Raw genomic sequence first — 25,823 nt, 5'->3', positions numbered from 1 at the left:
AATGAATGGCATCCCCACTTGACCACCCAACAAACCAACCCAGATAGTGGTCTGTCGCCACACAATTCATCACCACCATGCCAACCTAGACAAAATTTTGTGGGAATTTTTTTCATATTATTTTACTGGTAAAAAAAAAAAATGAATAAACTGTACAAAGGCATAAAGCACTTTTTTAATACAGGACAACAAATGGGGCCGAAGAGGCTCGTTTTTAGTTAAAATGGCTAGAATTCTGCACTCGAATTTGAATCTCACTTTTATAGTACACAGAGTAATTGATATGTTCTTATTACGTTGAAGGTGTAGTGTCTAATAATGATATGACAAGACATTTAAGTCTATATTCACATAAGATGTTACCTAACATTGTACACACGCATATATATATATATATATTTTGTTAAGTATACACATATTTTATAAATCTACCTATAATTTAAATAAATTAATTGTAATTATCTTATTATTTGTAAATTAGTACAAATGGACCCAATGGAAAAAGAGAAGGCTTTGGGCATAAATTTTGGAATTAAAAATTTAAATTGTCGGTGGGGGAGAGTGGACTCTCCTCCTCCTCTCATAGGTTTTATGATAACCCGCCAAGCTATAAGCTGAGGCACTCCCCTTTTCACACCGAAAGCCTCTCTCTCTCGTCCTCCTCTTCTCCCTCTCTCTCTCTCTCTCTCTTCAAGAAATAAAGAAAGGAAAAGCATTTTTCTCTCTCTCTCTGGAAGCGTCAGTCTTGTATTGCCTTCTCTTCTCTCTCTCTCTCTCCCTCTTCAAGAAATAAAGAAAAGCATTTTTCTCTCTCTCTCTCTGGAAGCGTCCGTCTTGTATTGCCTTCTTCCTCATTTGTTTGTAGAGAAAAAGAAGGAAACGGTGTGAGGGTTGTGAGATTGAAAGGAAACAAAACTTTATCGGAAAATGAGCATCGGCGGCGGCGACTCGGTGGAGGCGGAGTACATAAGGAGGCACCACAGGCACGAGCCCAGAGAGAACCAGTGCACTTCCGCTCTGGTCAGGCACATCAAAGCCCCTGTGCATCTCGTAAGCCTCTCTCTAACTTTCCCTCTCTCCTTATCTCTCTCTGAACCGTCTGACCGAGCTCTGAATTGTGGTTCTTTTTATTTGGGTGGTGTTGATTTGTATGACTCTTTGTTAAAGATTGGATTTTTTTTTTGTGGGTTTGACTTTTTTTGGGTTTTGGAGATCTGGGAAATTGGGGATGATGGGAAGTTTTTCTGGGTTCTTTCTTATGTTAGTTCTTCTGGGGCTTTTATTACTTTGTTCAATTGGGTCGGATATGTGTTGAGAAATTGTTATTAGCTTTTTGGTCTTTGTAATATTCGAGTTTGTTTGTTATTTTCACCTAATTTATGGTTGCTAAAAGTAATTTTGGTGTTGAGGATGATTTAGTAAAATTGAATTTTGTATGGTTGGGCTTAATTTCAGTTTGTTGTACTTATTTTGTTAGGTATAATCCATTTGGTTGTTGAAATATTGTAAGATAATGTAAAAGAACTATGAAAATTGGAAGGGGGTTTCTTTTTCTTTTGCCGTTTTTTCTTTAATTTTAGCTTGCACGCAAAGAAAATGCTTCCTTTTTTTTGCACTTTCTCAGTAGCCAAACAAATTGTTAGTTTTTTAATGGCAAATATCTAGTGGAAGTTTGACGCTTTCCTTTTGGGTTCACTGTTGTTTTGTTTTTGATAAGATGTTGATTTAGTAGTGTGATCAAGTTGGTTTATTTTATCAGGTCTGGTCCTTGGTGAGGAGATTTGATCAACCGCAGAAGTACAAGCCGTTTGTTAGTCGGTGCACCATGAAGGGGGACCTTGGCATTGGGAGCGTTAGAGAAGTGAATGTTAAATCTGGTCTTCCCGCAACAACCAGCACTGAGAGGCTGGAGCTTCTTGATGATGATGAGCACATTCTTGGCATCAGGATTGTTGGCGGTGATCATAGGCTAAGGGTAAGAAGCTTTCTTGTTCTTTTTGCCTACTGGCGTGTTCTTGCTTTATCCAGCTGATTGTCAAATAGGAAGTACACTTGTGTCTGCTGCTTTGTAGCCCTTGTGTTTTAATGCCACGCGTATGCGGCACATTCCACAGCTCCACGCTTTACAAATAACTCGTGCCATCACCATGGATGGCTATGTTAGTTTCAGGTTAACCCAAGTAAAACTTCGGGTACACATGGCAGTAAAAGTGTAAAAAAAAAAAAAAAAAAAAAAAAACTACTGTATTGATTTGTAGTTTGGGACTGTTCCATCTGCGTGCCTGAGGGTTTCTTATATGTTAATTTGTGACTGCTCTTTAATCACCAGCATATATTTTAGGGTTCCCTGGCTGTGAATACATCACGAGTAACCGTTTAGCTTGGATTTCAATGCTTTTGACAATGTTTTTTCGTTTTAATATCTTAATTTTCCAAATTGTGTTGCAAATAATTGATTTGTTTTGCTTTCTATTTATAGATGGAGTGGATAGAGAGTGTGTTTGACTGCTAGCATTAGCTGCTTGTTTGTGATAGCCATAGGCACTCAGTCGTGGATCGGGCCATGTGTATGTCGAATTATCTCACATGCTACATATGCATGGTATGAGGAATGCATGTAACATGTGCCTGCAGATATTGGTCCTTGGTGATTGCCCTTGGCAATATTCTCAACTTGTCTCAAGACTTAAGCTTAAAACATGTAATATTGATAATGGCAATTTTTGTCTGGCTTTTAGTTTGTTGGAATTTTGTTTTAGGCAGATGACGCTGCCAGGATCTGGCCATCACATGCATGAAATAAGTATATTTTGTTAATTTATCATGCTCAATTTAGTTTTCTATTTTTTTTCGTTAATATTTGGATCATATTGTTTACACTTCGGTATTATTATGTGGTACAAGTATGCTTTCCCAACCTCATTTCTATATGTTCTTTGGATTTGCAGAACTACTCTTCAATTATTACCGTCCACCGTGAGGTTATTGAAGGAAGACCAGGGACACTTGTTATTGAATCCTTTGTAGTGGATGTGCCTGATGGGAATACCAAGGATGAGACATGCTACTTTGTTGAGGCTCTGATCCGGTGCAATCTCAAGTCTTTGGCTGATGTCTCAGAGAGGATGGCTGTCCAGGACCGAACCGAACCTATCAATCAATAGTGGATTTGGGGGATGGCACAGGAGTACGATGGACTATAGCTATACCAACCATGTGGTTTTTTTGTCTTAGATGCTTTGTAGGGATAGTACGAGCTTTCCTTCCATTCACAGAAGCTTTGGGAACATTGCTGCTTTTAGCATTTCCGACTGATGAACATCCTTCCTCACTCTGGTAACGATGCTGGGGTTTCTCGTATTTGTGTTTCAAGGACGAGCTTTCTAGGTTTTTATAAGCTCTCCATGAAGGGAAAGGGAAAGCTACTGTGAGTTTTATTGTTCCTGGGTTTCGTGCATGGTGATACCGATGTTAGTACGACTCTGATCTGTAAATATATGTCTTGGAAAGAGATGGTATCTATGGAATTGGGGTTTTCATCTTGTAGGACAGGGAGGATTCAGGGCGTCGAGCCGCTGTTCCGTTGTTTGTGTGTATACTTTATGTATTTGCATTCTTAATAAGTTATTGTAATCGCGTTACTTCCGTTTTTTCTTCTTGTTGGATAATACGTCGAAACTTCAGTAAAAATGGCCTATTCTTTCTTATGATATCTCTGTAAAACCTTAAGAACATGTACATCTCAGGGGCTTTCCTAGTAACCCAAGTTCTGTTAATCTTAACCGGCTGGCGGTTGAAAAACCAGCTTCAGCAATCCTCGCAGAGCTCTGTGCATTGTAAGGAGCATTCACCAAAAACTTGACCAATTTGGGCGAAGTTTTCACTCCATCTGCCTTGATCTTCCTCACCAGCAGTCATTGCAGGTACACTCTCCTTCACTAAAACGGTGAAACCGGACACCATCCTTGAGTAAAATCTCGCGTTTACGTGCTAACGACATGTATTTTGCTGCTGTATGGCAATCGGAACAAACTCGTGTGTTCTTAATCACCCTGATAAGTTCTCCACTTTTCGTATTCATCAGTCCGTAAGTAATGGCCAGTTTCTCTGTGTGACTTAGCAGCAGCTTCTTCTTCTCCGCCTCATCAATGTTCTGATGTACACAGCTAACGTCAGGCTCATACCCGAATTTCTTCATCTCATGAACCAGATGATACAATTCAAAATATATTTCTCCTGCATCGGTATGAGGTTTCCCTTCGGCAGAGAACACATGAACTGTCTGATCAATTTGTATCCAGCTCCACACAGGCCCGTTTTTCACCCCGGCATTCTTCATCAAATCTTTAAGACGCTCTACATCCTCCCATCTATTTGACATTGAATATAAGTTCATCATCAAGACATAATTGGCTGGATTATGAGGTTCCAACTCAAAGAGATTCTTTGCTGCAATCTCTGCAAACCTCAAGTTTTTGTGGATTCGACAGGATGTGAGGAAAGCACCCCATATGGTTGCATCCGGCTTTAATGGCATCGTTTGTATAAAATCCCAAGCTTCGTCAAGATAACTAGCTCTTCCGAGAAGATCTACCATGCAAGAGAAATGCTCAATTGTCGGAGCTATGTTATAATCGGTTGTCATACTATCAAACAAGTTCCATCCTTCATCAACTAAGACCGAGTTCTTGCAACCAGAGAGCAGAGCTGTAAAGGTTATAGCATCTGGCTGCACACCTACTCCTCGCATTTCTTCGAAAAGAGAAATAGCCTCTTTCCCAAAGCCATAAATGGCAAACCCCATAATCATGCAGTTCCAAGAAGCTAAAGTCTTGTTCTTAGTCCTCCTAAAAACCTCATGGGCACTTCTGAAATCACCTGCCTTACAGTACATGTCGATGAGTCCTGTGGCTACATATACATCCTCAACGAAACCTTTTCGTATACTGAGACAATGTATCTCTTCACCCTTGTGCAACAATGATAGGCCTGCACAAGCTTTAAGTAGGATGGATATGGTGGCAGAGTTTGCCCTGATACCTTCTTTTTGCATTTGGATGAAAAACTTGAGTGAGCCTGCGTAATTCTCATTGTGCGAGCAGCCTGATATAAGAGCAGTCCATGAAACCACATTAGGAGTTAACCCTGAACTTTTAATCCGATGAATCACAGCCAAAGCTTCCTTATGGAGGCCCCTCATTGCATACCCCGAAACCAGACCATTCCATGTAACTAAGTCGGGCTTGATTCCTTCCTGACTCATGTTATGTAATAGTCTTTCAGCATCTTTGAAAATACCCTTGAAGGAATACCCTGAGATCAATGAATTCCAAGCAAAAATGTTCTTGTTCTTCATATTATCAAAAACATTTCGAGCACTGGACAAACAATCATTCTTCACATACATGTCTACCAACGAAGTTCCTACGTAAACATCATACTCATCAAGCCCATTTCTTATCACGAAACCATGAACTTCTTTCCCATGTTTCAAGACACATAACTCAGTAACCGCTTGAAGAACACTAGTGATAGAGCTTGAATTTGGCTTAAAGCCCGCTTTTTGCATTCGCTGCAAAACCACCAGGACAGCTTCATATGAGCCATGGTTAAAATGTCCTGACAGAAGGCAATTCCAAGTCACAATGTCTGGCTTCACATAAGACAATTCCATTTCATGGAAAAGAATCCAAGCATCATTCAAACAACCAAGTGAAGCATAAGAAGAGATAATCGAGTTCCACGTCGATAAGTTACGATCTTTCATTGAATTAAAAACTTTCCTAGCTGATTCTAATCTGTCATTTCTTGAATACATGCTAATAAGTGAATTGCATATTGACAAATCTGAATCCAATGCCCATCTTAAAACATACCCATGAATCTGCTTTCCTGCATTGAGAGCTCTAACTTTTCCACAAGCTTGTAGTTCTTTGACAATTGTAGAACTGTTTGCTTCAGCACGTGAAAACTGCATACTTCTGAACAATTCCAATGCCTTCACCCATCTCCCATTCTTCAAGTTGAGCTTGATTACCTCATTCCATAAAATATCTTCCTTCTCAGGCATTTCATCAAACATTTGGTTGGCACTTTCTATGCCCCAACAACTCTCATAAAAATTGATCAATGCACACTTCAAATACACATCAAATTCAAAACCCCTTTTGATCAAATACCCATGAATTTCCACCCCAAGCCACAACTTCTTCAAACTTGCACAGATTTCCAAAACAACACAAAAAACTTTGCTATTAAACATCGCTCCACCTCCATGAAACTCACAAAAAAGCTCAAGAATTTGTGGGTCCCCCCCAAATCTTCTAAGTTCATCTAGGCAAGAACTCCATGAGTGATAGTTTTGTGCTGAGCTGGCAAACAAAGCCATTGCAGCAGACCTACAATCACCAAATTCCAAGTAATATGTGACCAAATTATTTCCCTTGGCATCCATGTTACTCTTTTTAGACAATTTTATCATCTGGGCATGCCTTGCTTTCACTAAATTCAGAGTTTTGACCTGACCCAAGTCATCCAATAAGGTAAAGCCTGGAGCTTTTTGGGTTCTTGGGGGGTTGAAGATTGTCGGGTTTAAGAGGAAAGGTGTGGAGAGGTGGTGAAATGGAGCTAGTTTGTCCATGGAGGTTAGGTAGTTAATAAGGAAAGCCAAGGTAGTTTGGCTGTGAAGAAATGGCAGTTATGAGAATATTGGGGAGATTTCATATTTGCAATTGGAAATTGGGAAAGTATTTGGATTTTTGGATTCTTTTGGATAAGGTTGATCCTCTTACGTAATTCTTTTTGAACCGGCCGGTTATGTCAGAATGATTGCTATTGGGTCCGGCCGGAGTTGGTTGAACCCAGTTAAAACACTTTTTGTATGCCATTTTAAAAGTGGCAAACAATTTAGTTGGTCGAGTTTTGATACTTTACGTGTGCTGCTAATTGCTATATGTGATGTGAGTCAGAATTGGTGTTGTTATTACCGGATCAGGATCCTCTCCTGAGCATATTGAGAGGATCCTCCTGATCAGGTCCATCGGACCATTCAATTTTTATCCAACGGTTACAAACTGGAGGTTTCTCTAAAAGTTATAATAATTATAGCCGTTGGATAAAAATTGAATGGCCTGATGGGCTTGATCAGGAGGATCCTCTCCATCTGCTCAGGAGATGATCTTGATATGTTATTACCTTTGTTGGTTAGAATATCTCCAACCGTTTTAGGAAGGCAAGGACAAGAACTGTGAAGTTGCTCTTCCTATTCATTGAAATGTCTTTGTGCAAGACCACCATTTTAAGGCGAGGAAGAGCAAGAGCGAATACTATTTACAAAATATTATTTTTTTGTATGCCTTGAATGTGTGTACCATGTAAGTTTGTTTTTTGAAAACAAATTTTTTTGTTTAACTCTAATAAATTAATTTTAAATAAAAAAACAAACATGCATTACAATTTACAAGCAAGCATGATTAGTTAAAAAATTAATTAATTTGTTTAAGTATGTTGAAGAAAAAAATTGCATTTTTTTTACATGTGGATAAATCTTGACCATTGATTTTCAATTTTTTTAATTGAGATGCACCAGATTGGGCCAAGTGACACAACCTAAAATTTTCAATTTTCACATTTTATTTATTTTTTAACCAAGTAATTACAATTCCAATTTCCTTTATTAAGTTGTTAAATATTTTAAGTTTTTTAATATAAATTAATATAATCTTATAGTTAATATACATTTAGTCATCATAGATCCTAAAAATAAAGACCTTAAGAAAGCAGAACTCATATTCCAGTTGCCACTAGAATAAAAATTAGTGGTTTCTGTATTTAGGCATCTACTACCATAAAAAAGGAAAAAGCTCTCATCGTTCTCTATTCTTTTTGTCCAACATTAAGATGGTACAAATTCGAACTTAATTCTAAAATTGTCAGAGCATGTAAAATTGATATTATTCCTGACAATCTCTCTAATATTTTGAATTGAAATTACTTGCTTAAAAAATCACAAACATAAATATAAAGACAATTTGTCACCCCAAAGAGTCTTAATTAAATTCTCTTCATCACTTATCATCTCATGACCAACTTCTAGATCTTCTAGGACCCTTTGCTCACGTGTGTGTGTATATATTCTTCAAGCTAATTATACTTGTGCACGTCACACTCAATCATATACCTAGTTGCGCTTAGTGCCGTCCGAAATTCTAAGGAGACTTGCTTAAAGAAAGATTTTGTATGGACTTTTTGTCACTTCAGGTTCCAAAAAATGCTAAGCGCTAGTCGGACAGCGGACTAGGGCCTAGTAGGGGGCCTAGGCAGATTTGAGTAATTTATTATATATTGTATAAATAAATGTCTACTTATACTTGAATATTACATAATTTCATTGAGATACATAAATTGAAAAATAAAATGACATATAGATTATAAAGTACTAGAACATAATGAAAACATGAGAAACAAGCATATGATATGTGTTCATCTAAGTATTTGAAAAAGTATCATACAATTTATTGAAAAAAAATAAAATGCAAAATGAAAGTTAACAATTCCTGTCTATCTGAAAGTTGCGACCTAGGCGGGTCTTGGTGGGTTAGGCGAGTGCCTAGGCCATTTAGGCAGATGCCTAAGCAGGTCTAGGTGCTCTTTCTTAATTTTCATACGCTTAGGGAGTAATCGGGGTGGTGATCAACTGCCTAACACCTAGGCGGGGCCTAGGCTGTTGTGAATGAGTCTCACATAGATGGAAGGAGGAACCTTGCATGAGATTATAAGAGGTTGGGCTACTCCCCATAAAACCAATTGGCAATATGATGAGTAGCCCAACTTACTTAGAAGTCCATGCAAGGTCCTTCCTCTCATCAATGTGGGATTCATTCTCAACACACTGTTTCATGTATGGTGAATTTTCAAGCTTAACATGTGGATAGCACAATGGGTGACATGGAACACGTGTGGCCGTTTGGCTTCACACGTGGGACAACCTGCTCTGATACCATAAAGAAGTTGAGGTTCCATTATAAAACCAATTGGCTTCGATTTTAGAGCAGCCACATTAGGCTTGGCAACATCTTTTGGCTTGGCGGCGTGGGCTTTAGGCTTAGCATCATGCTTAGGCTTTGTTGGAGTAGTCACTTTGGGCGTTAGAGCAATAGCTTTTGGCTTAGATGCGGGTTTTGCCTTAGGCTTGGTTGCAGCAGCCTTTGGTAGCTGGCTTTTACCTTCCCTTAGGTTTCGCAGCAACAACTTTTGCCTTCAGTTTAACGGCGGACGTCGGCTTCTTCTTCACCAGAGAAGCAGGCTTTGGAGTCGATGACTTCACAGGCGGGAGCTTGAAGGAGTTTTTGACCTTGACGATCTTATTAGAACTCACAAGCTTTTTCAAATGGAAAAGCAAAAGATTCTTGAAGTTGGGTGGCAGCTGGTTATGTTTCTCCTCGATGTACTTAGTGATCGTGTACTGGCTCGAACCAGTCATTTCCTTCAACATCACAATCGCTTCCTTAACCATCTCTTCATACAGAGGATGAACCGGAGCACTTCTAGGCTTCCTCGAAGCGGGTGCCTTTTTCGCCTTGGGCTCCTTTGCCTTGCTGGCCTTTGTCGTCGGTTTGTCGTCTGCGGTATCGGTGGTAACTGGCTCAGGAGGAGGATTCTCAACCATCTTGGTCGCGACGACCACAGAGGCTTCTTTGGTCGCCATAGGATAATTCGAATTTTAGGGTTAGTGTATGGAAATAAAGGGGAAATAGAGGACTGAAATTTGAAAGAGGGGAGAGAGATCTGGATCGACCAGCAATGTACGTGTGTGAAGCCCAACTTTCTTCATATAATCAGAGTAGGTTGGCCCGCGTGTAAAGCCCAATGGCCACATGTGCTGCACGTCACTTAATTTGTGTTGTCCACGTGTTTGGTTTGAAAATTCACCACACGTGAGGTGGCGTGTGAGAATGTGACAGTAAAAGAGTCCCACATTGGTGAAAGGAGAAACCTTACAAGGAGTTTATAAGAGGTTGGGCTACTCCCCATATTGCCAATTGGTTTTATGGAGGAACCTCAATTTCTTTTGCCAATTAGTTTTATGGTGGAACCCCAACTTTCTTCATAGGCGGCGCTAGGCGGTGGATTTTAGAATAGTGCCTCACAGTTTATCGTGAATTTATGTACGCACATTATAAAACATTGTGCTAAAAACATGAGGTGACAAAAAATCCATGAAGAATCTCACTTTGATTCTCCTTAACATTTCTCTTATGCCGCATCTCACCCCTAAGCTTCACTTCAAAGTTCCGACCAACTTAATATATAGTTAATTAATTGATTAACAAGAGCAAGAACTATTCATGGAGGCTTTCACAAGAATAAAATTAATGACCAATTGTATTTGTCCACCTCATTCCCTTTCGTATCATCTCTTTAGATTATTAGTAATTTTTTTGGTGTTTCCCTACCTGCTTAAATCGATTACCTCACCAGATCCATCTATTCACTTCATGATACGTGACGAGTATGAAGTATAATCTACTTCAATGACTTATCTTTTTGTTTCATTTAGAAGCCACTCGTCAAGGATGAAACCCTTACCCATTCCTTCTTCACCTGTGCATTCTACATATTTAGTTGCACCTCCTAGCGGGCACATGCACAGAAATTTACATCTCAATATGACGTAGGATTGGAAGAGCAGTTCAGATTGGCGAGTTTCAGCGTGAATAGTGATTTTCGTATGAATATTGTTTTTGGCGGTGAATAGTATTATTGAAGATTATACCAGTCTCAAGATACATTTCCGGAAAAAGAACGACGTGATGAAATGCATCAAACTCGTCCCTATACCAGATGGATTTAAGGAGTTTAATGATGCCCGTTCATAATCTATGTGTCGTAGGAATATTGTTATGGGCGACGATCAAAAGACCCCTCTGCAAAATGTAAATTTCTATAATAACCTAAATCAATTAGTGAAACCAATTAATTTGATTCGTTTCCATTTTAGTTTTATTAGCAAAGTAGTAGTGTTGCTAATTGGTAATATGGAGAGTAACCTAACTTATAAGCTTATATAATGTCTTTTCTCTTATCAATGTGGGTGCCTCGTCATATGTGAGGAATATTCAAGTCAAATACATATTTTCGAGCTAGATACGGGGACGAAACAACTGAAGTGACGTGGAGTACGTGTGGCCGTTGGACTTCATATATTGGATAACTTTCTCTAATACCATGATGTTGAGGTTTCACATAAAACCAATTGGCAATATAAAGAATAACCCAACGCTTACGTAAGATCTCTCTTGTCGTCGTATAGGATTCATCTCAACAATATCATCATAGAGTCACCGAATGTGGAGCGTCCATTAATTAATTGCTGAGGGTAACAAATGAACATGAACCCCAATATCTTTTTTTTTTTAGTACAGCATGAACCCCAATACTAATCATAAAGCCTAGTGAGATACAAATCATGTGTGCGAGGACGGGCATCAGACGATGATGACCTACAGCTTCGATAAGCTATGGCTCAAAATTACAGCTCCGACGAGTAGAAGAAACCAAATTCGAGAAAGAAGCAAACTCATCTTTCAAGGGTATCCCACGAGTATCAGAGTAGGTTGGCCCATATGTGAAGCTGAACAGTCACACTGCTTCACTTCACCCAATTCGTATTGTTCACGTTTTTTACTTGAAAATTCGCCATACATGAGGAGTGGGTGAGGATGTGAAGGTAAAATAGTCATACATCGGTAACAGGAGAAACATTGTAAGGGTTTATAAGAGATTGAGTTACTCCCCATATTATCAATTGATTTTATAATAGAACCTTAACTTTCTTCAACTTCAGCTCTGGTGAGTTTTTTTATTCTTCTACGTCTGTAATTCCTTTACTTGTACTCTAAAACTTTGTTGCTCGATATCACATTGTATATATAAAGGTGTTAACCTGTCAATGAAATCTATCCAATTATATCAAATCCCTACATGGTATCAATAGTATTGATGGTCTGGATTCTTTGGTCCATTTGCTCTGAACACAGAAATTCGGAGGATCTAAATTCGTATTTATGGTTTATTTTTCTTGTTAGCCGCTCACCCTCTCCTTTCTAGACCCTAGCTCCCTTTCGGCCACCCCCTCCTTTTGACGTCAAATTAACACATCCTCAAAACACTTGATTTCAAGCCCTTCAAAATAATTAACTTCATCCAATTGGTGTACAGAAATGTACTGCTAAATAGAGATGAAATAGGTTGGAGAATTACAGTAGAAAAAATCAAAATTGGAATGAAAGTTCAAAGACTAGAAAACAACTAAAACGAAAATTGAGCCACTTTTAAATCAGAGGTCCTCCCTATCATATATATCCTAACGATATTTTGTACCAAATTGTGCGCCATCGTTTGTTTGTACTATTGTACACTAACGTGCTGGTTTCTCTCAAATTGTTCGAAAACAATAGTTATATAAATTGGAGCATTTTGTTTGATCAACGACTGTCTTATAGCTTTACAAAATTAAACATGATTTGAATACAATGTTTCTTTGAAAACTGCATTTACTCACCTATAATACAAGAACAAACATAGATTAAAGGGCCTTTTGGTGCCATGTAACTTTCTCATCTTTGCTTTTAATTTCACCAATTTAGTACTATTACCTTCCAAAATTCGCACAATTAGGTGTAGTCATACGTTGCCTAATTGGTAACTTTTCTAACAGTATTAGTTACTTCAGCATGCATGTCGTCAATGCTGAAAATATAGTGCAGATGTTTTAAAGAGTTTATGCAACAAAGAACATCTAGTATGAACCATAAGGTCCTATACATCTCAAGTTTTCTTTTATATTTTTTACTATTTTTCCATCTATCTTAAGGAAACATGCTTACAGCTTAAGAAATTTTGGTAAAAGATAAAAGACCAATGGGCAGCGACTGAAAAAGTATAATTATTGGAGAATGGGAATTGAGAAGCTCTTACATGAAAGCAGGAACTGCTGTTCACTCTCCCTGGAGACTTCGACCGTTTGATAAATTATTGTCAAGTGCATGCAAGATCTCGTGACGGAGTCTGTCCACAGTTGGATCAAGCAACAACGGACCATATGTGGAAGCAAGGCACGTCTTGTTCCATACCCCGACAATGGCCTCCGACTATGTCTCAGGATCATGGTAGAGACGTTGAGATGGCAAAAGCCGGAAGCCCTTGAAGGGGAGGGAACAACCAGTGCTTTAAAGCTTAATGTATAAAGTGCCCTGCAAATACTTCTTGTCTTTATGAATTTTGAGCTACGGCCATGCATATTTATAGGTTGTAGTCTTGTACATGTGTAACATTGTATGTGCCAATTATATATAATTTTTCTTAAACAGAACGCACGGAGGACACATATCCTACATAATATGGGATACATAATAAATATAATCGGCACATACAATAATTCTTCGTGCGATAGAAAAGAGATGAAGTTGTACATAGACTATGGAGCAATGTGGGATTGGGACATGCGCTGACTTCAAATGTGTGGCAGAACAAGAGATTCTCAGTGATTCCCATGAAGGGTTGGACTTTTGCTGCACTTGATATGCGTGGCATAACAAGAGATCCTCAGGGATTCCCACGAAGGTCTCCGAAAACCAAATGGACAAAAATAAGTGGCTCTTAAGAGCCAATGCAAATGATCAATCACCATAAGCTGAGAACTGAAGAATAATAAAGCAGTGGTTTTCTGCATTATTAGGTCGCAATCTCCTACCATAAAAAAATACATATTTATTATTCCTCATCCTTCCCATATATATTCAACACTAAATCAACAAACGAATATAAAAGTTAGAAGTTTCTTCATCCAGTAATTTAAAGTTGTAAGTTTCTTCATCCAATCACAAAGGTTTGAAAACATGATTCTTAGATCTTCACCCAAAAGATTATTATTAGATTCCCTCATCACATATCATCTCATAGCCAGCTTCCAAATCCTCTTGAATCCTTTGCTGTTACACACCTCTTCGTCAATGCCAAATGACATGTTTAGAAGCTGCACTTTGTGCCGCATCTCACTCCTAAACTTCACTTGAAAGTTCAGACCGGCTAACTATAGTTAATGAATTGATTAACAAGAGCAAGAACTGTTAGTGGAGGATTATATAAGAATAAAAGGACCAACTGTATATGTCCACCTCATTATCTCTTTGTTTCATTCGGATTGTATTATCTGCTTAGATTATTATTATTTTTGCTGGTGTTTCCTACCTGCTTGGATCGATTACTTCACCATCCATCTATTCACCTCAAAACAAGTGAAGAGTATAAGTATAATATCTACTTGGATTAATTATTATTTTGTTATGTTCGGATTGTACTTCACCACCAGGAAACCCTACCTACTATCCTCCATCTGTGCATTTGAAGACCTCGTAGTCGTACCGTGCAAAAGAATTTACATACCAATTGACCAATAAGTGTGTGTTTATTCTTTGTTTGATTCATCTGAAAATGTTAAATGGTTCATTTGTTTGGACTGAAAATATGACAAAAATTGGGTCTAAAAGCTTTGGTTTCCGGAGCCCATTGTTTTAGGGTGGTGCTATATCCACACATCCATTTTCTCACACACCCCTCTTAATTTTTTAAGGTTGGATTGTGTGAATGGAAGAAGATTAATGGACAAAAATTAACAAAGGTGTGTGGAAAGTAAAATGAAATGTGTGAATAGAATTACCCTTGTTTTAAGTGGGAGTTGATCATATTTGGGTTGTAGCCTTATGGGTTAAAGTGTGATTATGGGCAAACTGTTTTTGTGGTGAAAATTATGTGATTGTGAGGCATTCTTGGTAGTAGACTTCAAATGAATATATTTTGATGAGGAGAAGGGAAGGCTAGGGTTTGATGGAGCACTATGCATAGAGCAAGTGGAAAGAAAGGGACACAAAAACAATATTTCTCAAATTCAAGCTTTTTAGCAAAATAATCGCCATTGCCATCACACACACACACAAACACCGTCTACTAGCGGCAAATAGTAGTGGCACACTTGAAATCTTTAAATTCATGTTGATGTAAATTTTTGGCCTACGTATAAGGCCAATGGGAAATTTTAGGAGCGAACAGTTTGGCACGTATGGTGGGATACTTATAGGCAAAATTAAATCATGAACAATCCTAGTGTTTTTCAACATACTGTCGATAATTATATGATGATAAGGGCGAGTGCTACTTTCTTGAGTAACTATTTTATATCTGGATGATTTTCCAGTATTTCATTCTTTTTGTCACCAGCGAAGGAACTGCTTAATTAACTCTGTAAGGTGGGCATCATACGGAGGTGGTTTTTATTTTTTTTAAAATTTTTTTATTTAGAACAATCGACATTATCTACATTAAGGAAAGAGAGGGTGGGCTTAGCCTCACAACGGTCTAGCAATAATGTGGTTTAAATTCGCCTTTGGAGAAAATCGAACTTGTTTGTACCATACTTTTTTTTTTTGGAGTACATCGATATTTTTACACTAACTGAAGGGAGAGTTCGGCAAAGCCACACAATGGGCAACCTAATTTGGTATCGAATTCGCCATCCACGAGATTCGAACTTAAGACCTCTCACTTCCAAGTAAAGAGGAATACCACTAGATCGTAGTACTGAGTGGCTGTTTGTACCATACTTGACCAATCTTGAAACTACAAAGCACCGGTCAACTTCATACCTTTAAGGACCCACTGAGGGGTTCATGTTGAGGCTCCCCTGCCGAAGCACAAGAGTTTTCCTCCACCCAGAGGCCAATCACAGCACGACACGTGTCAATGTTAGAATAAAGCTCCTAGAATCCCACATCGTCTGCGAACAAAAGATGAAGACTCTCCTCAACTTTAAAAGAAGACCATTCTCCTACAATTAATAACTAATGCCATTATTGTACTTAAACTCATCATTAGAATCCACTAATGATGATTATGCTTGAACCTATGTATTGTGTAAACCCTTCATTATTAATGAGAACTGCTCTACCCCGTGGACGTAGCCAAACTTAGGGTGAACCACGTACATCTTGTGTTTGCTTCCCTTTCTCTATCTCTTTACATTTCATCCTCAATAGGTGATTGGAGTAACCGTACGAAGGTCACAAACTCAACACTTTATGTTGTTCCAAAGTCTCACCGATTTTGTGTATCAACAGAACTTAAGACCTCTCACTTATAAGTGAAAAGGAATACTACTAGACCGTAGTACTAAGTGGCGGATCTCAGAGGTTAAAATGGCAAGAGATGCTTGATATGAAGAACAATTTTCTCAACCAACCCTACTTTTGGTATTTGACTTATATTTAGTAGTGATGATAAATTTTTATTGTGTATTTAACAATTTTCTCATTTGCCAAACAGAAAAGTTTATGTTCTTGTAGTGTTTTTATTGATAATGTGTTTTGATAAATTCACGACAATCCTAGGGTTTCAGAAAATTCAAGTAGCAGGCACTTTGCATATCCTGTATTGGCCTTTCCTCCATGATATGTGTAATTTTCTCTTAAAAATTAAACGTTAGGCGTTCAAATTCCATTATCTAACTCACTGTTTAAATAGGGACCACTATACATGAGAATGTCAGTTAACATTTCAAATAAGAGAGCAAAGAACTTGGAATTGAAATATGTAAGATTTGAGGATTTATTTGGTAACCGGACACACTTGGAATCACAGTACAGAATGTAGTAGGGTTTGAACTAGTTCATTGGTCTTTCTTGGTAGAAAGTGCTGCTCTTTTGGTCCAACATAGCTTGGTCTATCTAATTTGATTATGCATTCAAGATTTACAAAGCTAAAGTTGAAAAGAAATTGGATTTGAAAATTAAAGTGGTGATGTCTGATAGGGAGAGAATACTATGGCAGATACATTGAAAGTGGTAGGAATTTAGGACCATTTTGCATTGTTTTCTAGACAAGAAGGTATTGTTGCCCAATACACCAATCCTGATACACCACAACAAAATGATGTTTCAGAGAGAAGAAATCGAATTTTAATTGAAATGGCACGAAGTATGATGAGTACATGAGAGAACCAATGGTTTCAAGTTTTACTGCCCAAATCACACTACTAGATTCATTGAGACCAGAAACGCAAGGTTCTTGGAAGATGATTTTGATTCAACAGAAGAAAACAACAATCGTGTCATTGTCAACAAGAACCTCACCATAGAAACTATTCCTTGCAGTAGTCCAAGTAACAAGGAAGAACGTTATTCTAAATATCCCCGCCTAAAGTTGCCTAGGTGTTAGGCCAACTAGCCACTGCCCCAGTTCATTTGAAAATTAAGAACGGGTAAATAGACTTGCCTAGGCACCCCTAGACTTATTTAGGCACCTGCCTAGGTCGCAACTCTCATTTAAACAAACAATAAATAATGTCCATTTTGCATTTTATTTTTTCTAGAAATTGTAAGAGGTTTGCTGAATACTTGGATGAACATTCATTATATGCTTGTTCCTATGTTTTCAATATGTTCTATTATAAAAATAACATATATGTCACTATATTTTGGAATTGATTTATCCCAATACAATTATGTATTACTTTAAGTATAAGTAGATATTTATATGTTATATAAATAAATTTAATTAAAACTAAATAAACACCTAGGCTTCCGCCTAGACGCCTAGGCGCTAGGCCCTTACCCACCTCCCAACTAGAGCTCGGCACCTTTTAGAACCTTGATGAGGAATAGACTCAAATGCATGATCAAATGGACTCAAATAATGAAGATTGGTTGAAGACAATGAAGTCAGAATTGCAATCTATGAGTGATAATGGAGTGTGGGAGCTAGTTGAATTGCCTGCAAGATGTAAACCAATTGGTTGTATGTGGGTTTGTGAAACTAAAAGAAAGGCAGATGGTGAGATTGAGAGATATAAAGCTTGTTTGGTTGCAAATGGCTTTACTCAAAAGGAAAGAAAAGACTACAATGAGACATTCTCACTTGTCTCAACGAGTGATTCTTTTAGAGTCATTATGGCACTTGTTGCTCACTTTAATTTGCTTTTGCATCAAATGGATGTGAAGGTTGCGTTTTTAATGGTTATTTGGTTGGAGAATTTACATGAATCAACTTGAGTGTTTTGTGCAAGAAGGAAAGGAAAGTTGGTCTATAAATTGAAAAAAATCAATTTATAGTTTGAAAAAAGCTTCAAGGCAATGGCATTTTGAAGTCGATCAAGTGATACAGTCTTAAGGTTTTACGAAAAATCCGCTGGATGAGTGTATATATCTTAAAGTCAGAGGAAGAAACTTTGTTATCCTCATGCTTTATGTAGATGACATACTTCTGGCTGAGAGTAATTTAGCAATGATATGTGAGAACAAGTTGTTTTTGTCAAAACATTTTGTAATATGTAATAACCTGTCCCTAATTTTACAGTTTTTATAATTTTAAAAGTGTGAATTTACAAAAATACCTTTAGAGGCGAGGATGTTCATTTTCGTTGACCATCTTATCGTGCGACGTATGACTCATTCTATTAGTATATCCTTGTAGTGCTCGACTTTATGAACACGTAGGTGGACGGAGACGTTACGAAACTATGAATCCAAAAGATACCTTTGAAAATTACTATTTTAGATATTGTAATATTATCTTAGGGTAAAAGACTGTTTACTACCCTCATGTTTCAAGGTTTTCAACATTTAGTACATCAAGTTTTTTTCGTCTCATAGTCATACCTAAAGTGTAAATTTTGGGACAGTCTCATACATCCGTTAGTCAAACTGTTAAATGTGCCTTTAATTGTGACGTGATGCCCATGTGAACAATGACTGGGCGCCACGTGTTAGCCACGTGTTTTTTTTCTTCTTTCTTCTTTCTTCTTTCTTCCTCCGACTGCAATTTTTTTTTCCTTCCTCCTTCTCCTTCTTCCTTCCTCCTTCTTCCTTCCCCTTCTTCTCTTTCTTCCTTCTCCCTTCTCCTTCTCCTTCTTCTTCCTCCGAATCTGGGGAAGTTTTTTTTTTTTTTTTCCTTCTTCCTCCTCCTTCCTCCTTCTTCCTTCTTCCTTCTCCTTCCTCCTTCTTCCTTCCTCTTCTTCTTCTTCTTCTTCCTCCGAATCTGCCCAGATTCGGTTTTTTTTTTTTTCTTCCTTCTTCTTATCCTTCTTCCTTCCTCCTTCCTCCTTCCTTCTTCCTTCTTCCTTCCCCTTCTTCTCCTTCTTCCTTCCCCTTCTTCTCCTTCTTCCTTCTTCTCCTTCTTCCTTCTTTCTTCTTCTTCCTCCGAATCTGGGGAAGATGAAGGTTTTTTTTTTTTTTTTTTTTTTTTTTGAGGAAGATGAAGAAGAAGGAAGAAGGAAGAAGGAGAAGAAGGTGAAGGAAGAAGGAGGAAGAAGGAGGAAGAAGAAGAAAGAAGAAAAAAAAGAAGTTGCAGTCGGAGGAAGAAGAAGAAGAAGAAGAAGAAGAAAAATGAAAAAAGAAGAAAAAAAAAAAAAAAGAAAGCCGAATCTGGGCAGATTCGGAGGAAGAAGAAGAAGAAGAAGATGAAAAGGAAGGAAGAAGAAGGAAGGAGAAAGAAGGAGGAAGAAGGAGAAAAAAAAACCGGAGGAAGAAGGAGGAAGGAGGAAGAAGGAAGGAGGAAGAAAAAAAAAAAAAAAAAAAAACTTCCCTAGATTCGAAGGAAGGAGAAGGAGAAGGGAGAAGGGAGAAGGGAGAAGGAGGAAGAAGAAGAAAGAAGAAGGAGGAAGGAAGAAGGACAAGGAGGAAAAAAAAAGGTTGCAGAGAAGAAGAAGAAGAAGTTGCAGAGAAGAAGAAGAAGAAGAAGAAGAAGAAGAAGGAAGAAGGAAGAAGGAAGAAGGAGGAAGGAGAAGGAAGAAGGAAGAAGGAGGAAGAAGGAGGAAGAAGAAAAAAAAAAAAAAAAACTTCCCTAGATTCGGATGAAGGAGAAGGAGAAGGGAGAAGGGAGAAGGAAGAAGAAGGAAGAAGGAGAAGGAAGAAGAAGGAAGGAAGAAGGAAGAAGGACAAGGAGGAAGAAAAAAAAAAGTTGCAGAGAAGAAGAAGAAGAAGAAGAAGAAGAAGAAGAAGAAGAAGAAGAAGAAGAAGAAGAAGAAGAAGAAGAAGAAGAAGAAGAAGAAGAAAGAAGAAGAAGAAGAAGAAGAAGAAAGAAGAAAGAAGAAGAAGAAGAAGAAGAAGAAGAAAGAAGAAGAAACAAAAAGAAAAAAAGAAAAACGTGGCTGACACGTGGCGCCCAGTCATTGTCCACATGGGCGACACGTCACAATTAACGGCACATTTAACAGTTTGACTAACGGATGTATGAGACTGTCCCAAAATTTACACTTTAGGTATGATTCTGAGACGAAAAAAACTTGATGTACTAAATGTTGAAAACCATGAAACATGATGGTAGTAAACAGTCTTTTACCCATTATCTTATTATTTTAAATAATTATGTTTTATTATAATAATAAACTTTGGTCCACTCATCTTTTTGTTTTGCGTCCCCCTTTAGGATTTAGAATCGAGGCGTACAATCCTGGTGTCAAGGCATTCCCGCATCGATATCTTCGAGTCCTCTCGGTGTAGGACCCATTTTCTCTTTTCTTTGTAATCTCATTTATTTCGTAATATTCCTTTCACACTTTTCTTAATTAGTTGTATGCTTTAAACACGTTCCTGCATTTGCACATTTTCATTATATTTAAATTCACTTATTTTATTTACGTTAGTTTTTTCTTCATAACTTGCACACATGTTAAAGCGGCTTCGTCATTTTCGGGTGTTGTCCAACACGTGTCTATCTTGATCTTTGGAGGATATCGGGATCAGGGCATGTCATAATGTCTGACATGACAGAAGCTAAGTGTGTGCTTGGTATTAAGATCAGTCGTGACAAAGATAGAGGATTGTTAGGTTTGTCACAAAGAAGGTACATAGAGAAGGTGCTCGAATGTTTTAACATGGATAAGGGTGCGGATAGCATTTTCTTAAATTTAAGGGAACTTTAAAGAAAAGTACCCACTACTGTTCACTTTAACGAAAAATCACATTTTTACACTAAAAAGTCAATCATGGTACTATTCACTTTACCCTTTATTTTGTCATTTTTGTTAAAACTCAAAGTTTTCAAATCATTTTCATTAGTTTTCCTTAAATTTAATGCCTGTAATTAATTTTCGTACCACCAATATCACCTAATTTAATAACTTACATCACTATCATCCTCACATATTTTACAAGACCAGATATCAACTTGGGATGAAAAGAAGTTTGAGTACCAAACTGAATCCAACTTTTTATTTTTTTATTTTTTATATTTTACATTAAGGGGAAGAGTTCGATTAAACCACACAATAGACAATCTAATTTGGTATTGAATTAGTCATCTATAAGATTCGAACCTAAGATCACTCACTTATAAATGAAGAAAAATACTATGGACCGTAGAACTAAGTGACTAATCTATTGAAGGGATCAAATTTTCAATTAACTCAAACTTGAAATACAAGTCACTAATGGGGAGGAATTAAACTCCAACGACATGACGTTTTCTTGTACCTAGACGACCGCGTAAACAACGACATGTCATTTAACGTCAATCTTTCTCGTGTGTCTGTAAAAGTCCGTTAAACATTCCCCGCCTTTCGACATAAAAATGGCCAAGAAAAGAGAGCGCCGAGTCGCCCCGAGTGCGAAACGCGGCTACGATCGAGTCGAACCGCCGGACCAGTTCTGCGGCGCAATCCGGCAGCACACAATCACCGCATTTCTCTTCTTCTGCGTCGCTGTATCGACCGGCGTGCTCGCGTACCGCATCAAATATGCTCCGACGGCGAACCTGGCGGATTCCTACCCCGTCCACGAGCGAGGAATCGTGAAGCGTGATGTGAATTACCAAGAGATCCTCACTGCAAGTACCCTCCATACTGATTCTTTAACCAGATTATTTATTGTGTTCTGCATTTGGCCTGTTTGGTTGCCGGGAAAATGCGGGAAAATTAAGACAAATGGAAGTTATAGCGAAATGCAAGAAATGATAAGAAACTTTAGTGTTTATACCAATTTTATGATCTTACTGTGTTTTTATTGATGAAGTGTTTTGAAAAAATTCAGGAAAATGGAAAGGTTTCCGAAAATACGAGTAGGAGGCACTTTGAATATCCTGTATTGGCCTACATTACTCCATGGTATGTCATGTCTTACGATCTGTTTGGCTATAAATAAATTATGGGATTGTATTGGTTTCTAATACACTGTTTGGATTTGAACGAAATACAACGAGAATTTTAGTTAATGTTTCGAATATGAGAAGAAAAAAAAAAAAAGGACTTGGCATCCAAGTATATGTAAAATTTGGGGGATTCATTTGGTAACGGAATTATGGTAAAGAATGTAGCGGAGTCTGAACCGGTCCATTAGTCAGTCTTCGGTACAAAGTGCTGGTCTTTTGGTTTAACATAGCTTGGTGGATCTGATATGGTTATGTAATGGTTTTTCGTTTTAAAGTTTGTTGTTGTATAATAACCAAGTATTTGGTTAGTAATTTATTTAGCTTGGTTGCTCATATAATCATATTTAGACGTATTTGCATTACTTAGCTTGAAATTTTTGTGAACTCCTCATATTTCAAATTATACAGGAATTCCAAGGGCTATGATATGGCAAAAAGGTTCAACTCCAAGTTTACTCATTTATCTCCAATTTGGTACGACTTAAAGAGGTATGCTCCCTGTTTTCGTTGTTGGAGAAAGTGATATGAGTAGTTGGGGTTCTGTTTTGCACCATGTTTTTAAAGAGTTATCACTGCCCAAATAAGCAGATGGTAACTGTCAAAACTCTGCTTAGTTATTTGCTTATAGACGTGACCATTGAGGTGTCTTTTTTCAAGACTCTAGATTAGAACCGTCTGCTAAATAAATTTGGAGCCGAATCAAACTTACCGTTATGATTACTTTTTTGTTGTGGGGTGTTGGGGGGATGGTAATTGATGCTCTCATTTATGACCGTCAACCTCAAGAAGTAGTAGGAATATCTATTAAGATTTAGTAAGTTGTAGATTTATGAAGATTAAGCGATAATTAAGATTTGTGTTGCTATTTTATTTGTGGATAAGTTTTCAGTATTTCACTCATTTTGTCAACAGCCAAGGCAATAGCTTAATTCTGGAAGGTAGGCATAATGCTGATACAGGATGGATCTCAGAGATTAGGATTGCAGGCGATGCTAGGGTACGAAGAAGAACTCTTTAACCCCCTTCTCACTACTTTTCGTATTTGATTAATATTGAACAGCTGTGACATCAAATGTTCACAATCGAATCTGGGAAGTCATGGAATAAAATATGAGAGGTCTTTTCAACAGTTCGTCAACTTAGAAACAATTTAAATTCTTTTTGCTAAGTTGTAGATAAATTTCCTGTGCTTTAATATGCAGTTGAGGCACACTTTCGATCTGGATTGATAGTAGTCTCACCTGTAGCACACCTCTATAATGTAGGTATTGCCTAGAGTCGTTCTGGAAGCATTTCCAGCAGAGCTCCTTACAAAGAAGAAGCAGAGGAGTAAAGCTATTAATCTTATAGTGAACGAGTGCAAGTATGCCTCCGATCTTGACTACTTTTTGTTTGTTTGTATGTTTGTTTGTTTTAATAAGATATTTAATGATTTATGCAGTCTGTACCAAAACTTTGGTCATTTTTCTTTAAATCGAATGCAGATAAAGTACTAATTTTGTGGGGGGGGCTTTTTCTTTGATCAGGGAGATGGGATATGATGGTATTGTACTGGAATCTTGGTCAAGGTGGGCAGCGTTCAGAATTTTGCATGATCCAAGCATGCGGAATATGGTAATGTGCTAATTTTTCATGATCCAACTAGGCAAATGATGATAATACTAATTTTTCATGCGGAATTTGGGAAAACTTCTGTTTGTTGTCTGTTCAAAATACTTTTCTACTTTTCACAAGTTAAGTATATAAGTTTCACCTATTTTGAAGTGTCAGGACTTCGAACAACTGTAACTGCAATATTCCAAATTCGAACTTCATTTGCTATTTGGAGAAGCAACTGTTTATTATATTTGCCTCAATACAAAGAAGAAGGATATACAAAATTGTATTAGCCTGCTTATGAAATCTTTGAATCGGAGTCACTTTGTTACCAAATACAGCAAGCACTTGCCTTTTTCATACCTAAATCCAAGTTTGCTGAAAGTCATTATTGTTCGGAGGTGTAGATGTTTCCTATTGAACTTAGTTTGTGGCTATTCGTTGGTGCTGTTTTCTAGAAAGTGATACCATATATTTTCTCCTCAAATTATATAACATCTGTGGATCTTTGTTGTTCTGCGCAGGCATTGCAGTTTATTAAAGAGCTTGGAGATGCACTACATGGTGTGAGCTTAGAGAAGAATGATAAGCAACGGTTGCAATTAGTCTATGTTATAGGTCCACCACAATCAGAGAAGCTCCAACCGCATGATTTTGGACCAAAAGATCTTCGGAGCTTGGATGATGCTGTGGATGGGTTCTCACTTATGACGTATGATTTCTCTGGGCCCCATAATCCAGGTCCCAATGCACCTTTGAAGTGGATTCATTCCACCCTGTGGCTGCTCCTTGGTACCGATGAAGATTGTGCTCGAGCTCGCAGAATATTTCTTGGCATCAATTTCTACGGCAATGATTTCCTCCTCAAAGGAGGTATTTTTCTGGTTCTTCCTCTTTGTACAATTTTTGCTGTTGATTGCCATTGGAAAATCTCTATCTGATTTATGATTTCTTGTTCGTTATAACCCATGGGGAGTGAACTTAGGTGAATAAATAAACTTACCAATTCTTGTATGACAACTTTACGCGGTCTGGATTGATCATCTTAACATCGTACATTTGAGTAGTTTATCTAAGTATCTGTCTGTTATTGTCTCCGACTTTCCAACTCCTTGTTAATTCATTTACGAGGACATCTCTTGGAGTTTTTTTATATATCTTGAACGTGAATGAATTCTGTAGCAGTTCCTCATCTTAGGGAGAGTGCTTTAATGTTATCGAAAATGCAGGTCCGGGTGGTGGTGCTATCACTGGAAGGGATTACCTGTCCTTGTTGGAGAAGCACAAGCCCCAGTTGCAATGGGAAAAGAACAGTGCAGAACATTTGTTCTATTACTCCGATGATGAAAATAACTACCACGCCGTGTTCTATCCGTCACCAATGTCAATTTCCGTGAGGCTAGAGGTAGGTCGCTACTGGGGATGCGGCATCTCGATATGGGAAATTGGGCAAGGTCTGGATTTCTTTTTCGATCTTCTGTAAACCAGTCCTCATTTGATCTTCTACTACCTGCAACCTATTTTTTTCATTTTGAGCATGTGCTCATTCTAACAAAGTTTTTGTTAGGGGTGACAATAATTTGAAGAAATATAACACATTTCAAGAATTCGATCCATCATTTATGTTTCGTTCTTCGAAGGTCATGGGAACTTTTTTTGATATGGATGCCGAGACGGGGAGGGAACGCGGTGGCGTTATTTGAAAGAAAAATAAAAAAATGTTCATTCCGTGAACCAAACCAAACTGCCCGAATATTTTAGAAGCTACATCTAATAGATCGAGCTTGGTTTTTTCCTTTCTTTTTGGGCGCCATTGGTTGGTTGGACGATTAAGTTTATAGATCAAAAGGATAGTGAATTTCACTTTTAATTTAGAGTGTCGGAAGTTAAAACCCATTACCAAACTTGTCATGTGTTTTAATTTTGGCTTATTTGTCGATTTGCTCTCCAAACTTATATAGAGGTGTTAATTTCTTCCATGAACTTTAATTTTAGCCAACTATCTTTCTAAACTTTTATAATTAGCCAATTTT

General features: G+C 37.8%; 4 protein-coding genes across 4 annotated transcripts; 2 read left to right on the top strand and 2 right to left on the bottom strand.

The window, feature by feature from the left end:
* Positions 1-568: 568 nt before the first annotated feature.
* LOC126621503 (abscisic acid receptor PYL3-like) lies at positions 569-3,707 on the top strand. The gene is made up of 3 exons (XM_050290013.1): positions 569-1,050; positions 1,760-1,975; positions 2,949-3,707. The coding sequence occupies exons 1-3, from the start codon at positions 928-930 to the stop codon at positions 3,162-3,164; spliced, it is 555 nt and encodes a 184-aa protein (XP_050145970.1). The 5' UTR covers positions 569-927; the 3' UTR covers positions 3,165-3,707.
* LOC126621496 (pentatricopeptide repeat-containing protein At4g01030, mitochondrial) lies at positions 3,680-6,807 on the bottom strand. The gene has a single exon (XM_050290001.1). It carries the CDS (start codon positions 6,638-6,640, stop codon positions 3,905-3,907), a length of 2,736 nt encoding a protein of 911 aa, XP_050145958.1. The 5' UTR covers positions 6,641-6,807; the 3' UTR covers positions 3,680-3,904.
* Positions 6,808-8,830: 2,023 nt separating this feature from the next.
* Positions 8,831-9,706, bottom strand: LOC126613941 (histone H1-like). The gene is given in 3 exon segments (XM_050281555.1): positions 8,831-8,890; positions 9,058-9,211; positions 9,213-9,706. Coding segments are annotated over 3 exon segments (708 nt in total).
* An 11,884-nt stretch (positions 9,707-21,590) lies between these two features.
* LOC126614125 (uncharacterized) lies at positions 21,591-25,409 on the top strand. Its single transcript, XM_050281757.1, has 8 exons — positions 21,591-21,873; positions 22,077-22,150; positions 22,603-22,683; positions 23,107-23,191; positions 23,460-23,557; positions 23,721-23,808; positions 24,315-24,663; positions 25,020-25,409. The coding sequence occupies exons 1-8, from the start codon at positions 21,619-21,621 to the stop codon at positions 25,271-25,273; spliced, it is 1,284 nt and encodes a 427-aa protein (XP_050137714.1). The 5' UTR covers positions 21,591-21,618; the 3' UTR covers positions 25,274-25,409.
* The last annotated feature ends 414 nt before the right edge of the window (positions 25,410-25,823 follow it).

Source organism: Malus sylvestris, chromosome 1 (assembly GCF_916048215.2).
Source record: "Malus sylvestris chromosome 1, drMalSylv7.2, whole genome shotgun sequence".
NCBI lineage: Eukaryota > Viridiplantae > Streptophyta > Magnoliopsida > Rosales > Rosaceae > Malus > Malus sylvestris.
Note: the sequence above shows the minus strand (reverse complement) of the source record. Positions and strands in the feature narration are given on the sequence as shown.

What these genes read in the sequence shown, in the direction of transcription:
- LOC126621503 (XM_050290013.1), top strand. Translation starts at nt 928, where the DNA reads ATGAGCATCGGCGGCGGCGACTCGGTGGAGGCGGAGTACATAAGGAGG. An exon ending in TCAAAGCCCCTGTGCATCTC is followed by an intron (nt 1,051 to 1,759) that starts GTAAGCCTCTCT and finishes TTATTTTATCAG; the next exon opens with GTCTGGTCCTTGGTGAGGAG. An exon ending in GCGGTGATCATAGGCTAAGG is followed by an intron (nt 1,976 to 2,948) that starts GTAAGAAGCTTT and finishes TTGGATTTGCAG; the next exon opens with AACTACTCTTCAATTATTAC.
- LOC126621496 (XM_050290001.1), bottom strand. Translation starts at nt 6,640, where the DNA reads ATGGACAAACTAGCTCCATTTCACCACCTCTCCACACCTTTCCTCTTA.
- LOC126614125 (XM_050281757.1), top strand. Translation starts at nt 21,619, where the DNA reads ATGGCCAAGAAAAGAGAGCGCCGAGTCGCCCCGAGTGCGAAACGCGGC. An exon ending in ATTACCAAGAGATCCTCACT is followed by an intron (nt 21,874 to 22,076) that starts GCAAGTACCCTC and finishes GAAAAAATTCAG; the next exon opens with GAAAATGGAAAGGTTTCCGA. An exon ending in GGATTGCAGGCGATGCTAGG is followed by an intron (nt 23,192 to 23,459) that starts GTACGAAGAAGA and finishes TCTATAATGTAG; the next exon opens with GTATTGCCTAGAGTCGTTCT.